Consider the following 16,739-nt stretch of genomic DNA (forward strand, 5'->3'; position numbering starts at 1 on the left):
GAGTTGTAAAATATTGAAAATTAGTGTGTGATGATGTAATTAATGATGTATTAATTTTTGACTAATCTCCAATTGAGATCTATAAATAGGTCTCTCCATTTGTGTAGAAAAACACAATTGTGAAGAGAGAAAAATTTTATAAAGTGTAGAATTTGATAAATTTTGAGTTTTTGAGTTTTTATTTTTTACCGTAAATTTTTACTTTTTCACAACAGAAACGTTCGTTAGTTGGTAGTTCATCTATTTTATATATTTCATGGTGTAGCTGAACTAAAATGATAAAATTTGTTTATGTAAAATATAATATAATTAAATAAAAAATGACTAAGTGCGTGCTTCGCACATTATATATTGTATATATTATATGAATAAATATATTATTAATTAAGCAATAAACATCACTAATAAATATAAAAATTATATTTATAAAACCAATATAGGGTTATATAAAATTAAAAAAAAAACTATTGTAAGATGTTATTTTATGAGATATATTTTCTTCTCGACTCAATCTTTGAAAATCTATGTTATTTTACATCAAAAATATTATTTTCACAGTCGATCTATCTTGCAATAATGATATATGAAATTAAAAAAAAAAGAGAATAATAATCTATAATTTAAAAATTTATGACAAGACAATATATTGTTTTAAAGAAATGATCATGGCTAATTTGTTGAGCGAGATTGGAGTTTCTACCTTTTTAAAAATTTATTTGGACACTATTATATATCAAACTAATTATGAAGTTTCTCCCGACAAAATTATTTTTTTATAATATTTTGATTGATTTAATTTGTTATTTTTTCAGGGTAGGAAAATTAATTTTTTGTTAATAAATTAGATAATATAGATCAACGTGGCACTTACGTACTAACCAATGTCAACGACAAAAAAAGGTAATACATAATATTTATATCTTTTGTGAATATATTTATTTATTTGATATCCACACACTTTCAATTAGCATTTTAATTTAAAAACATAAAATACATTAAAAGTACTCCGTTAATTATATTCACTAACAACATTATCCATATAAAACTTTGTTATTTTGTTTTTGTTTAAAAAAAACTAAAGATAATTCCATTTATTCTTTGTTTATCTTTTTTGGGTATTAATTTTAAGAATATCTCTCTTATAAACCTCTCACAAATTTACATCCATAAAAAGGATTAATCCGATGCATAAATATTTTTATGGTTCAAGACTTCAAGCAGAATTAGAGATTCATGTTACAAAATTGCACTTTTAGACGATATCACTAGAGTTTTTGTAATTTTTATGCGTAAAATTATATTATTTTAGAAATTCTATCTCTCCATTTATTATTATTGTATATAATTATAGCAAGGCATTTCATCTCTGGTGTTAAACAAAAAAAATTAATTTAAAATTTTATTTTATCAATAAAATATATGGAAAATGGCCCTCGTTTCTTAAATAAAAAAACTAGTTTAATTAAAAAGAAATATTGAATTAGTTATAATATTTGTGGATAATAATACTAAAAAAAAATTTATAAAAGGCAAAAGAAAACAAAGATGGTCTTGGTCTGCCTCTGAATTGTATTGTATATTGTTTCGTTGCCTCTCTCACGTCTCGTTTGCCGAATTCCCTCTTCTTCTTCTTCTTCGTTTTGATCGATCATTTGACCTTTTCTCGTTTTGTGGCCTGCAATCTCAGGATATAGATAGGAACCCATTTCGTGTTCTCCATTTTTAGTCGCCATAATTTATGTGAAGGCACGAAGAGAGGAGATTTTTTCTTGGTGTGAAGAGATATTGTTATGGCGTGTGTTGAATTTGAAAAGATTAACAATCATGCGGTTGAAATGCAAGAACCCAGTATAGATACGGATAAATTGAGCTACGAGATTTTCTCCATATTGGAGAGCAAGTTCTTGTTTGGCTGCGATGATCAGAAGTTTTGGGTTCCAAAGCAGATAGCGGAGCAGCCGCAGAGCCGGAACGAGGCCGTTGTAAATGGTGAAAATGGGGTGCAATCTGTGAAGAATCAGAGGGGGAAGATATGCATTCTCAGCGTTGATGGAGGTGGGATGCAGAACATTTTGTCTGGCAAAGCGCTGTCGTATTTGGAAACGGCATTGAAGAATCGGTCGGGGGATGCAAACGCCAGAATCGCCGATTATTTCGACGTCGCCGCCGGCAGCGGTGTCGGTGGGATTTTCACGGCCATGCTATTCGCCACCAACGATCAGAATCGGCCGATTTTCGACGCCGACGATACCTGGAAATTCCTCGCGGCGGAGGGCAACAAATTCTACCGCTCTGCGAAACCGCGCAGCTCCAAGGGCAATATCTTCAAGCGGGTCTTCAGCAAAACCGGCGTCGCCGGCTCGGCAACCTCCGGTTTGGAGAAGGCGATGAGAGACGCCTTCAAGGATGAAAAAACCGGGCGGAGCTTGACCTTGAAAGACACGCTGAAACCGGTTTTGATCCCATGCTACGATCTCACCAGCACGGCGCCGTTTCTCTTCTCCAGAGCCGATGCTCTCGAAACAGACAGCTTCGATTTCAACCTCTGGGAGGTGTGTATGGCCACATCAGCCGAACCCGGGTTGTTCGACCCGGTTTGTATGAGGTCGGTCGATGGGTCGACCCGTTGCGTGGCCGTGGACGGCGGGCTGGCCATGAACAACCCCACGGCGGCGGCTATCACGCACGTGCTGCATAACAAACAGGAGTTCCCTTTCGTGAGGGGGGTCGAGGATATTTTGGTACTCTCCCTCGGAGCCGGCGAGCAGCTCCTGGCCGGCAGCTTCGACTACGAACAGGTCAAGAAATGGAAGGCAAAGGACTGGGCTCGGCCCCTGGCTCGCATTTCCGGCTCCGGCTCGGCGGAGTTAGTGGACCACGCCGTGGCAATGGCTTTCGGTCAGAGCCGTGCCAGTAACTACGTCCGCGTTCAGGTACGCAATCAACAACATTTAATTTAATGCAACAAAAGTCTTGGTTGGTACGATCAGTCTCCGTATGCTGGCCACCGAATGTCGTTGAATTGGAGCCCTCTTATCTATATTTATTTCATAGAAATTCTTTTAGTGTCGATTATCGATATTTATTTACTAAATTTACCACGATTTATCAATCTTTTTTTTCTGTTCTATTTCTACCATCATACGGGAGCCAAGAATTTTATCCAGTTAGATGAAACCGAAATGTAAAATGATGATGGGGGCAAAGATTTTGTTTTCATATGTTCATGTATTGGCCCACTTCTTCTACTATCACCAGGCTCCATCCTTCCATGAGAATTAATTAACCAAACGTTGAGGAACAATGGATAATTCTTATTTAATATGGGGCCATCAATCTTTCTCCATGTGGTATTTGAGCTTTCGAATTTGTTTATGGAGCATGAAAGAATGATAAAAACCAAATTTTATTAATGACTTTCAAGTTTTTTTTTCTTTCAAAGTTTGGAAGTTTTGGAGTAAGGAGACAGGCTGGGGGATGGGGATGGGGATGAGGTTTAATGTGATAAGCTGGACATTTTGGGGGCATGCAATTTAATACTGTGTGTTTTGTTTGCAAGAGAGAATGTGCAGAGTTGAGTACAATAGGAGGAGGCCAAAGGGTAGTGATGATGTGTGTGTGTGTGTGTTTGTGTATATTATATATATATATATATTTGTCGCTAGATACAGATATTTTCATTTAAATGATCAAAGAATTTGGTATATGGTATAGCAACATAATATCCACCTTAACTAATAAGGTGGGAATTTTTTATAGACTTAATCAATGTCAATATCCTGTTGTTGATTTGGCAAATGGTGTTGTCTTCGCCAAATTAATGACAGCTCAAGGTGAGTGAGTGTTTTTACAGTGTGGCAAAGATTTTGTAGGCAATTAGATTCAAATGCTCCTATTTTTACAGTCACTGGGGCTTTCTTTTAAGTGCAGTTATTTCGGGTCTTGAATGTTCCCTGTTGGCAAATATATTTTTCATCAATTCCTTTGTGGTTGGATATATTTAATTCGTTCAGTTTTTTAATTAATATTGGTTTGAAAAGGGTAAAAAATGGCTTGACTTAAAGTTTGACAGACTGTGTTTTTAATTTGAATTTATTTTCTTGTTATTTTACAGCAAAGTCACATGTTATTTTGACTGGCTGCTGTAAAATGCACTTTCACAATATCCAAAATGTTCGTAGACGTCTATAATGTCGAATTTTATTGCAAGTTTTGAAATAATTTTAGTGACAAAATAAGGAAAGGCAGCTAGCAATCTTGTAAGGTTTTAAGAATTAACGCAGGAAAAAGAATAATGTGGACCACACATTTAAATGATTCATCATACCTTTAGCAATTTAATGATTTCAAGAAAATGATATTAAGTTAATATATATTATCTTTTGGCCCCCTAACCATAATTTATGGCTCTCAACAGCAAAATGCTGGTTCAGAAAACATAAAAATTTTAACATCAATGATTACATTTTTTTTATATAGATGTGATCTGAAAATGACTTGAAGAGGTTCTTGCTTATTGTTTCTTTTTTTGCCGTTCTTATGTTACGCCTAAATTTCCTGATAACAGGAGTAGAGTGGGGTTTATTTCCTAATTTCTTGTATGGTCCTCCCACGAGATTTTAGCCGTGCAAAATAATTTTCTTGGTGTTGTTTGTTAAATCATTATCAGGTGTACAATAGTGTCTGTACATTTGGTGATTGTAATATTTGTTTAGTGACATTTCAAATGGCATGGTTTGGAATTGACTGAAAACAGAAATTATACTGTTGGAGCATATGGCTACTTAGGGAAGAATCTGATAATAATGATAAGGATTTGATAATTAAATCCTACTTGTTTCCTTGAATATGAAATTGTGATAAATTATTTGATAAATACCGAAACCAAATGATTTGCAGTTGACTGAGTTGTTTTTTCATTAAGTGGCTCCTTTTGTTAGTTGCTAGATTTTAACTCTTAAGCATTATTGTAAAGCACCCCACGCCTTCCCAGATGGAATAGAAACAATGGAGTGGGGCATCAGCAGTCGGCACAAATGGCCTTTTTTATTTTAGATGGTTATTTTACATCAAACACTTTTGTACTCAGAATCAAAATTCTGTAAGGGAATTTTGTGAAAATTATTGGTGATTTCTTAATTAATCTGGAAGGTCCCCTTTTGGAATTTAAAAAATATACTTCAAACTACATCCCATCTGGTTTGTTAACATATTTTTTTATCGTTACGAATCGCAGGCTAATGGATCCAATACGAACAGATACGGCGCAGCCACCGATTCAGACGCTAGCCCGAGCAAAGTAAAAATGCTAATAGGAGCAGCTGATGACATGCTGAAGCAGAAAAATGTCGAATCGATCCTCTTTAATGGGAAGAGGATCGGAGAAGAAAGCAATTTCGAGAAACTGGACTGGTTTGCTGAACAACTTGTGTTAGAGCATCAGAGGAGGAGTTGTAGAATAGCTCCCACTGTTGCATTCAAGCAAGCTACCCCAAAACCATCTTAGACAGCTTTACTTATTTTAAAAATGGTGAGTTCACTGCCTTTGACTATATTATTCTTTATTGCATAATTATTAAAAAAAATTGTCACATTACATTTTCTTTATTGCTTGCATTATTTTGTCTGATGATATCAACAAGGCCCCACTCCACTTAAAACATTTAAAGAGGATAATTCAACTTCTTAATTAAAATAACATTGCAAGAACTTGATGCCTGAGTGGAAGTGATTGGAATGATTGTTTGGTCTCTGTGGAATAATGCACGGCTAATTGTGTGCTTACTCATTCTAATTTCCTTATGATCCACATACTCGATGGAGCATGGACTCATAGTGCTCGAGTCCTCCCCATAAAAAAATTTCGAAACCGGCCCCATGTGTGGGCATCATAATTGGCACATAATTTGGTTCCTCTAATTTTATTTTCCAATAATATATCAAGATTCTGTGAATACCTAATGACTGTTTAGATACAGATGTTTTGTTTCTGGTAGCTCCCATGGCTTCTGTCTTGTCATTTTCTCTAGAAACAACAATGCTTGCAACCACCTCTGGTTGTTGGCATAATTTTAATTTTGATGTACTTGGGAAGATGAAAGTTATTTATAGCCAAACAAAGAAGTATGTGGGCATAGAGGATTTGACCCTTTTGTTTGCTCACCGACACTGTTTCTGGAGGAGAATGAGGGGTACATCAGTCATTTCATCTTACTGGGTAGGTGACACTCGGGGACCTGTTCCAGTTCCATCCATGAATGAGAGGGCCCTTCTATTTTGCACTGTGAATCATGCCATGTTTGAATCTTTAATAAAGAGGTCACTCTTTTTCTTACAAATTTATTGGCCATGACACACATTTGTAGTACGTTTTACTATTGGTCCATTAGATCTCTGCATTTTTTTTTTTACCCTTTCTTGTTCATTAGAGTGTGAAACTTGAAAATCTTAAAAAATCACATATATTTTATTAATTTTTATGTTCCCCGGGGAAGACCACCTCCTCCCTACATTCCAAAACATATAAAACTTACATGTTTGACTAGCAAGCACCACTTTAGAACTGAGTTGAACGAGTCACATTTCCTAAAGACAAAAGTTTTGTCATTACAGTGGCACACATCTTTATCAGCTAGGACTAGGATTTTCCCTTCTACCACATGATTATTGGCTGCACTTTGTGGAATCTTCAATAATGAGTCTGCATTTGCATGTGTCCCTATATAATATACATAGAAAGACTATCATGGACAATTGTAGGGGAAGCCACTGGTAGTCTTTTGACTTCTCACAGACCAACTTCTAACCGGAAACAATGGAGTCAAAAAGATGGTCTTTGTATATAAAGAAGAGAAAGTAAAACTTATCTTGAGCTCTGATCAAAGTGTAAAACAGTAACAGTACAAAGTGCAATAAAAATTATTTACTTGTGCTCACTATACATTTACACTGTCATTAAAATTAAAAGGGTAGCCATGATTAGAGCACTAGATGTATGTTTTTCAGTAGTTTTTTTCTTCTTTTTTACAGGTTGTGCCCTACATTGTCATTTAAAGCCTGCCACAGTTTTTTTTTTTTTTTTTTTTATTTCTTACATAATGGCAACATGTGTGATTCATATCTACTAGTTATCATGGAATCACCGGAAAATTCGGAGCTGGATGTCACCTCCAACGGCCCTAGTTATATTCGGGCCGTTGGATCCATGTCTGAATATATTATAGACCCCACAATCCCAAATGTATTAAGGTTAAACTAACATGTATGGATTAATTAGCACCTAACAAAGAAATCCCTCTAATTGGTCCAACTTTTGAGGTGTTGAATCACTGCAAATATTCAATGCAGGTAACTAAAGGTAGAGAGTGAACCTGGAAGAAAAAGAGAAACCAAGAAACAAGGATGTAAGAAGAAAGGCAAAGATTGCAAGCTTTTACTTTGGCAGGATTGGAGGAGAAGTGAGTAGGTGAGAGGGACAATGGTATTGGAGTGAAGTGAAAAGGAGTGTCAACTGTAAAAAAAGTTTTTTTAAAAAAAGTGTGGATTTTGGTTAGATTCCTTGCCTGCCATATTACACGGCATGGTGGAACATGAAAATTTGTCCATTGTGAAAAAAGCCTTCTTATTTCTTTCAATATTTTATTACTATTTTTTTAAAAATCTTTTTTTGTGCCCATTTTTTTTTAATTTTGATTCACCGGTGTTGTTTGTGCTGGCTGCCTAGAATATAGTTCATTGTAATTTTTTTTAAATTTTAATTTTGATGAGATTTTATAGGATTGGTGGACTTTTTATTTTAATAATAATATTAATAATATTTTAATATGTCATTTTTCAATTTTCCGTCTTGTCTCGAACATTTTAGGTCGTCTTGGACCTCCTGCTACTCTTACTTTCTGGGATTTTTGCTCCTAATACTAATATTTGCAAATTTCTATCTTTTCGGCAATAAAATCTTTCCAACAGCGAAAGATTCCCTCTTGGAAAGGAAAAAGTGATTCTTGACTTTTGACTTTAAAATATTAGTTTCGTGTTTTTTAAAAAAAATTCGGATTCTGCATTGGCTTTTTTTAAAATTTAATTAATTTAATTGAAATCGAGAAGATAGTTAGATGCTGATTTTGCTTCTAATAATTTGTATAAAAAAATCAGTATTAAAATTATTTATTTATCAAACATTATATATTTCTGATTTAAACTTTTCACTTTGTTTTTCAAACGATATCTACTTTTAATTTTTCTCAACTTTTTCATGGTATAGAAATTTAATCACTTGTGTATATGCATGAAATATAGCAAACACTCTCTAATAAGACGAGCCAATTCCACAGTTCCACCTCCAACTGCAAAATTTTCGGACAATTCAAAACTATTTTAACATTGCAAATTCCAAATAAAATATTTTTACTGTGATTAAAAGTCAGCTCCATAGAAATTAAAAGGAAAAATAAGTAAGATAGTATATATATATTTTTTAAATAGATAATATTCAATAAATATTTGTTTGGAGAAACACAACGTGGTATGCCAACAAAAACATTATCTTATTAATTTATTCAGATTATTATTCTATTCTATTAACTCAAATGGAGATTGAAAGAATGTACGCAGTTATAAAATTTCTAAAGTTGTTGTTGGACTTTGATTTTATTTTATTTTTTAAATACTACTACACCCATACGTAAAAGAAGAACAAATTGGTAGCTATGTGATTTATATATTTTATCAAAAGGCACGGATAAAATGGAGAAATCACAATTTTATGTTCATTTATCATCACACACGTGGACATATAGATAGGGGTAGGTCTTTTGTGAGACAGGTCAACTTTACCTATATTTACAATAATAAGTAATACTTTTAGCATAAAAGATAATATTTTTAATGGGTAACCCAAATAGGAGATCCGTCTCACAAAAATGACTCGTGAGACCGTCTCATAAGAGTTTTTGTCTATATTAGATAGATCTTCTATGAGACGATTTCACATATATTTATCTATGAGACGGGTCGATCATATAATTCATATCCATATATAAAATGAAAAAAAATATTTTTAGCATAAAAAATAATACTTTTTCATGATTCAAATTAAAACAGAGATCTATCTCACAAAATTAATCAATGCGAAGATCACACAAGAATTTTTTTGTGTCGACGTATGTACTTGTGTGCGTGTATGTTTACACTCATAGCATATATTGACAAATATTTATCAAAATGATTTGCTTATTTTCTAGATTGGCACCATCCAACCACTTGCATATTCTTATTCTCCCTTCTTTGCCACTAAGGACGAATTGTTTAGGACATTTGGATAAAAATATAATCTTGTTTGTGTTTTTTAGCACAATAATCGAATCTACTTTAGCTTTATCTTTTATTTAGGCAAAACCTAATTCAACATTTATCGTAGGCTTTTGGACTTTTGGATCACGTTCAAATATGTTTTATATTACTCGAGCGCGCGCATACACATATATGTATTTTACCTTTACTCCATTCATTCAATTTTGTGATTGAAGTTTGTTGTTGTAGGTAGACTCAAAAGTAGCCATTACAAAGAACATCACACGATTTAATAAAATATAGATGACATATATTAAATTTATAAGTGGACAAAGACGTGTGAATGGTCGAATAATTTGGTGTTAATAATTGGTGATTATGACTTTAAGTGCTTTTTTATTTTATTAACAAAATAAAAAGTATTTGGTCCACTCCAATTATGCTATCTAGTTTACTTTAATCAGCCTAAGACCGGACAAAATCATGCCAATTAAAGCAAAAGGGGTTTAGGGATTTTTTGAAATAAGAAAATCATATAATATGAGTATAGTACAAGTTAATTTAAATTTATTACTATTTGGAGATTGAACTGCTCGATGGTTCGATGTAATATATAATGTGTCACTTGGTCAAATTTCACCCCTAAATATACCCAACGTGGAAAATGCTCTACAAGTAGGTTATCTGCGATGCCACGGATTTATATTTGTGAAATGAATCGATTCAACTCGTATTTACAATTAATTTTATCATAAAAAGTAACATTTTTTTTATGGATAAAGTTTATTAATAAATTTGTCTCACAAATTTCTCAATGAGACCATTTGATAAGAGTTTTTGTGATGATTCTAATTGTCAATTCATAATAATTGGTGGAATATTACAATTAAATCTTTGCTATGAATGTTAGGTCAAAAAAAAAAAAACTTTGATATGAATGCAAAACAAGCACTGCGCCATATCCCTTTCAAGCACAAATTAAATTGAAAACACACTTTCCTATATTCTTTTATTTATTTAATCTGTTGACGCATTATCATCGTATTGTTAATATAATTACTTCCAAGTTTACATCAATTATCACGTATTTTAAAAAAAAAACATAGAGGAGATTTTAAGGTGGTCATTATTTGAACATTTTTAAACCAATTATTATGTTTTTTTAAAAAATAAATAAATAAAATCTGATTCAACATTTCATTTTGACTATTCTTATTTCTCCAAACCAAATGAATAGTTAGAATAATATTTATGTAAAAAACATGGAACTTGGAATGTCGAGTTTGTTATTTTGGCTATCTATGTAAAATTTATCGGAGTAGCTCCGCTTTGATTATGATTTTTCTTTTTCTTTGTTTGGATTATAATAATTGATCAATTCAAAAGTTCGATTTGGCCTCACATTCTACAAATCGTGTTCCAATTCCTACTCCCTTTTTTGAACAATAACAAAATAAACTGAATATTGACTTCCCCTATATAATCAAAAAATATTATTTTGTAAATGAAAAAAGACAGTAAAATTTATTGGCTCATGTATCAGCCTGGGGAATTTGAGAGAATGTATGCAGCATAGTTAATCTACAAAAAGAATACCCCGAATTCGATGTCCCAAATAGCCGAAACACACTATAATTGATTATATAATCATCTGGTAATCGAAGATTCACTGGATGTCGTGCACGAAATGTCAACTAGACCCTGTAAACTAACTGACCAGAGCCAACCCATTCGATACTGGAATGCTTGATTTCGATAAGAAAAATGTCAATAGATGAAAGGGGATACAGTTGCCGCTTAAACCCAAAGAGGATATGAGATCCATCGACGTAGGAAGAAATTTTGTATACCTGGAGGCGAATGAGGCACATTACTCGTCGTCTTTATATGGGTATTCCTCGGGAATTTGCTTCAGAAGTTTGACTTGCAACTCAAATACATCATCCCCTCTAAGCATGTCACGTAGCCATGTGACCTCAGTTTTCATAGACACCTGAAATAAGGGAAGAGACATTGAATTGTATGATTTTGAACTTTTACCATCAGGATAGTCATGGAAAGAATACTGATATTGTCTCACCTTTCCGGGAGTACATGACTGGTTCAAATTAACTAGACAACAAACTCCATAATAATATGAAAAAAGGGACACCCGATGGTTTCTGTTAAAGCACATCTTCGACAAGATGGATTTCCCGTCTTCAATTTTAATAACATCGTCCCCTCCAATTTTTGCCTTATACCCTTGAACAATTGCTCAGAGGGTGAATTATGTAAGATATGATATGACCATGCCAAGAGGGCTGTTGAAGACGAGGCATTTTCCAAATTGATCATTCTTAATCGGAAAAAGTATTCACACACACACACACACATATATATATATATATAGAAACACATCTGCGAAGATCATGATTGAGTCCGATGTGCTCACCATCTCAAGAGCTCCTCTGATTACTCCACTTAGAATATTGCAATAGTAAAGACCTTGACAGGTATCAGGAAGCTCGACAAAATCTACAAGTGGATTATCCTCCAAAATTATACTGCAGGTTGTTCCCTCAGCATCCCAGTTCGTGACAGATGCAGTGACACCCAAAAACATTTTGAATCCAACCTGTTCATATCAGGTTTTGAATATTGGATTCGATAAGAATTTTATTTTACGATACTTAAATTCATGCCAACATTTCAAAAGGGGCATTTATACATTAACAAGGCAAGGGAAGTATGATGAATAGGTCCGTTGATGCACTGGCTTAGATAATAATCATTCATAAGTAGTAAGTCATCAATAATTTTTTCAAAGATAAAGGCTAACCTAAATAGAGTCTGCCTAAATTGAGTAAGAAGCCATTCCTCACATGACTGATCACGATCAAGCAAACAGAGTGTGAAACACCTTTCATTTTATATTCTCCTGGGCGTTCTATGTTCTATCTATAAAAACATTTTGTTCGAGTTATTTTGGGTGAACAAAACATCCATTTGGGGTTAAACAAAAGCTTTCTATGTCTATTAAAAATGAAGTTTCAGAATAGTCCACACTCGAGGACAATTAAAAAAGCCTCAACCTTTCGTTTTCCTAAGACTACTAGATGTAACCCTGCATGCTTACCAAAATACTAAATTGAGCAATAATAGCATAATTGCATCGTCAAAATTCATAGAGTTGATGTTCAAACTGCTTAATGCTCATTTCTCTTGACAAAATTCAGCAAACTTCCAGTTCATATCATTCTCAAATTCTAATCTGTAGAACCAATAACAAATAACAGAAGCTCTTTCAAATTTTCCTGTTTGGTCCATGATCAAGTTTTGAATCTCAGACTTCACAACCATCAAGGCATCAACAAGCAGCTATAAGGCAATAATCCCTTAAAAAAACCACACCTTTGAGGAGGAAAGAGTTGTAATATTTTTAATGTTCTGAACATTGCAGGATGGCGTCAAGAGTCAAGACAATAAAAAAATATGGAATTTGTTAGGAACACAACAGTTTGTCAGTGAAAGGTGCAAAAATAGATATCCAAACACTCTAGAGAACCATATGAATTCAGGGACATCCAACGATTAAGTCACCTAACCCTCAGGTTTCTTAAAGATGCTTTTTAAGATGTCATGGGCATCTTTATTAGCAGGCTCGCACCTAGCTCATCCATGCTTTGGACACAGCTAGACAAAGTCAGTACACCCGGGAAACGCCACGGGCACAACCTTTTCAAAAGCCCTGTGCTTTTTGTGGTGCTCAAATTGTGCTTAAAGTGCTACGAGGAGTGCTTCTTCGTGTTAAAATAATAATAACCCAATGGCCCAGTCCAACTGAATCCGTGCCAAGGATCACCTAAAAACACTCCATTGCATAAACCAGGAACGCTTCAATTCTATCCCTCCATTTTATGAAACACTCCTACCCTGCTTTCTCTTGCCATTAAAAATTCATGAACTTAAGCAACTCTACTGCAAATTGCTAAAAATCTAAGTATCTCATTACAAGGTGTACACATCGTTAAAGATTTTCACTCTAACTGAAACAGTAGTTTGTGCCTTGCTGTGCCAAGGCTTTGAATTGTCACTTTGTCTTGACAACTACCATGGTTCACCGATAGCTATAGTCAGAACTAGTATGCTAGATAATAATTCCGCAAAGGTGGAAAGAAAGTTAACAACATCATTGGCACTGTAATGGGAAACCAATCAAATACAAAATGCTATCTAGATACCTCAACCAACATTTGACTGATTAAAAGAGAGCATATGTAAAAAATACAATTCAAAGACAAAAGCTTTAAATAGTTCTAGGAAGTGAACAAAATAAAGAATCAGCAGAGAACAGGAAAAAGAGAAGAAGTGGTTCTGGGCAGTAAAGACAGGACCTTTGCAATGACTTCCGCTGTTTCCTTAAAATCCACACATCTAGAAACATTTGATTTCGCAAGAAATTCATCAACTAGACGGATTCCAATATTATAGCCCCTGCAACGCTTAAAACGGATAAATTCACCTTAAGTCAAACAAAATTTCAGAAAAATTAAACATCCAATTACCAACAAGGTAAACTGGAGAATCGATAAGTGAAGGATAAGAACACATCAGAGATTCATTTACAAACATTTGATCGAGCTGCTTGTTAACCTCCTCAACCTCTTCCAGATCGGTGATCAGTTGGCGCACCATAGCACCGTATGTCAGAGTGAAAAGCTCCGCATTCTGACACAAAAATTAACACCAATATGAGTTTCAGAACAAGAATTGAATGGTAAAAACATCTATAACTAGGATTCAAGAACAAAAGCCACCAAAACTGTTAATAGGGCTCGTTAATTTTTTTCCAACGGGATTGCAAAACCTACCACACGTTCAACGCTAGCGAAAATGGCGTCGCCAGATTTAGGAGCTAAGGGAGCCATGGAAACAGCTTCAGATCTCAAGGATTTAATGTTCACACTAGTCAGTAATCTTCAAATGAGTTGCAGGTTCGCTTTGGGAAAATTGGGGAAAAAGGGAGTCATTTTTATTTTATCTAAAAAAAAATTCAACTCTCCATTTACCATATTGTCCCTCTGTTTAATTGCATATGTATCATTATATGTTTTAAAACATTATTTAATCCTAAATCTTTATGTCACTCTTATCGTTATTCCCCTCTTTCAAACTATCTTCTCAATCCCTCGTTACAGACCTCGTCTCACCGTTCTCTTTTTTTCAAAAAAAACTTTATTCTTCTTCTCAAATCTTTATCAACGAAATGAACAACAATCTGATATGTTTTCTCAAATTATTTATTTAAAATATCAAAAAAAAAAAAAACAAATTGGGAAGACCCAAGCTTGGGTCAGACCCAAGCTTCGAAAGCACGGTGCAGACCCAAGCACTTGGGTCTGACCCACGCTTGAGTCGACCCAAGCACTTGGGTCTGCCAAGCACTTGGGTCTGCCAAGCACTTGGTCAGACCCGTACTTGGCAGACCCAAGCTCGGGTCTGACCAAAGTGATCGGACCCAAGCTTGGGTCTGCCAAGTACGGGTTGACCAAGTGCTTGGCAGACCCAAGCTTGGGTCCGATCACTTTGGTCAGACCCGAGCTTGGGTCTGCCAAGTGTTTGGCACTTGGCAGACCGTGCTTGGCAGACCCAAGCTTGGATCTGACCCAAGTACTTATTGCTCTCTAGGTTTACTCATCTAATAATTGTTTTTTTAATTATTCTAAAGCATATATTTTTGTATTTTGCAGGTGCATTTGCCAACAAAATTAGGTAAGGATGTAATTTTTCGTGTCAAATTGACTATGAAGTCGAGGTATAAAGAGACGTCGGAGAAGATTCATAACAATCTAAACAACAATGAGAGAGTGACGTTTTTTGAGCACTCTCCATTGGTAATCTCATTAAGTATTACCGAGATTTTAATGTTTTCGGTCAAATTATTTGGTATCTAATGAGTAGGCAGATATTTGATAATAACAGTGATGATTTTTGGATGGTCGTGCGCAAGAGGCCGGTAAGATTTTTTATGTTAGAGTATTGTTTAATAACCGGTCTCGATTGCGGTATAGAGCCGATAATTTACCAGAGGGAGATGTCTTTGTATCCAGACATTTTGTTGGTAAGTCTCAGATTTTTCTCAGTGATTTGGAGGCAAAGATCAAAGCCGTAGGGCATAATGAGACCGAGGGGATGGATGTGGAGAAGTTGAAGATAGCTAGTCTTTATTTTTATTGTGTTGTGCTCGGTGGGGGGGAAGTAGAAAAAAGAGCATGAATATTGATCTCAGATGGTTAAGGCTTATAGAAGATTTGGATAGATTTAATAGTTATCCTTGGGGTAGAATAGTCTATCGGGATGCCATCAAATCTTTGAAAAAAGACCTTTTAGGGAAATATACTTCCCTTAGCGAGGCACATGGTTGTAAAGAAGTTGATGACAGTTTTTTTCTCAGTGGTTTTGTGCTTCCTCTGCAGGTATATCATTTTTTTTAATTTTAAATTTTAAAATGACTTTGTTTTCTTTATTTCTAATAATAACATTGCTTGAAATTTATGTTACAGATACTTGCTTATGAATATTATCCTAGTGTGGAAGAAAAGTTTTCCAAGAGAAGAGATGTGGTGGACGGTTTGATGTTGCCCAGGATGTTTCAGTGGATAACTAACACGTGGTCCTCAAACCGTGCCCCGTCTGATGTTGATGTTTGTGCAGCCTTTGGTGCCTGTGATATACATGTAAGTAATATGAATTAATTTGATATAATAACTCTTGTAATAAATTTTTAATTTATCTAATACGATATTAAATTAATAAAGGATTGTGTTGGATGTTTGACTCCTACTCCTGAGGAGCTCGTGTCATCATATTATACGACCGATGTATTTGTTGATTCTGCACCAGATCTTGTCACCACTCGGGTACTAGAGCTGTGGAGTCAGGGTCAGACTGTTATATGTAGTCAGCACCCTCTCGAGAATGATGTGGAGTCTCCCCTAGTCCAGCACACACCTTCTTGTCAAGATGGTTCCCGCACCCCTTCTATTGAAGTCACTAGATCCAGCTCTAGCACCTCTTCTGCTGAAGCCACTAGATCCAGCTCCAGCACCAGTTCTCTAATTCGTACAGGTCCACGAGTCCACTTTGGACTCAATCCTTTCCGCCGCTCATCACCACTGGAGCATCGTTTGAGTGCATTGGAGGATAATGTTAAATCATTGCGTACAGAGATGAGAGAGTGCAGAACGGAAATGAGATTGGGTTTTGATGAGTTGAGATCGATTTTGGTGGAACAAATTAGAGCAGGTTTGGATGAGATCAGGTCTAAAAAAACAGTGCATGATCAGAGAGATTTTAGCACAGTCTATTGCAGAAGACAGAAGAGGAAATCATCTGTACTTGAGACAGACGTTGGTGAGTAATTTTTAATTATGTTTGCATAAGAGGATTATGTAATAGAATTCTCTTTA

The 16,739-nt window shown here is 34.9% G+C and overlaps 2 protein-coding genes across 4 annotated transcripts; one reads left to right on the forward strand and one right to left on the reverse strand.

Annotated features, from left to right (window-relative positions):
• Positions 1–1,541: 1,541 nt before the first annotated feature.
• On the forward strand, positions 1,542–7,778 carry LOC140880407 (patatin-like protein 6). The gene is made up of 3 exons (XM_073284822.1): positions 1,542–2,933; positions 5,237–5,530; positions 7,348–7,778. Exons 1-2 carry the CDS (start codon positions 1,791–1,793, stop codon positions 5,504–5,506), a joined length of 1,413 nt encoding a protein of 470 aa, XP_073140923.1. The 5' UTR covers positions 1,542–1,790; the 3' UTR covers positions 5,507–5,530; positions 7,348–7,778.
• Positions 7,779–10,781: 3,003 nt separating this feature from the next.
• Positions 10,782–14,274, reverse strand: LOC140882412 (uncharacterized). 3 transcript variants are annotated; one of them, XM_073288404.1, is made up of 6 exons: positions 14,142–14,274; positions 13,901–13,998; positions 13,665–13,764; positions 11,723–11,905; positions 11,139–11,281; positions 10,782–11,033 (listed from the first exon to the last, which is right to left on the reverse strand). In XM_073288404.1, the coding sequence occupies exons 1-5, from the start codon at positions 14,196–14,198 to the stop codon at positions 11,159–11,161; spliced, it is 561 nt and encodes a 186-aa protein (XP_073144505.1). In that variant the 5' UTR covers positions 14,199–14,274; the 3' UTR covers positions 10,782–11,033; positions 11,139–11,158. The 3 variants fall into 3 exon arrangements, 2 of the variants coding, with proteins under 2 accessions (XP_073144505.1, XP_073144504.1); XR_012150207.1 differs by lacking the exon at positions 10,782–11,033 and adding an exon at positions 11,369–11,591 and having other exon boundaries at positions 11,143–11,281; XM_073288403.1 differs by having other exon boundaries at positions 10,782–11,281.
• Between the last annotated feature and the right edge of the window lie 2,465 nt (positions 14,275–16,739).

This window comes from Henckelia pumila, chromosome 2 (assembly GCF_033568475.1).
Source record: "Henckelia pumila isolate YLH828 chromosome 2, ASM3356847v2, whole genome shotgun sequence".
In the NCBI taxonomy this organism is placed as follows: domain Eukaryota; kingdom Viridiplantae; phylum Streptophyta; class Magnoliopsida; order Lamiales; family Gesneriaceae; genus Henckelia; species Henckelia pumila.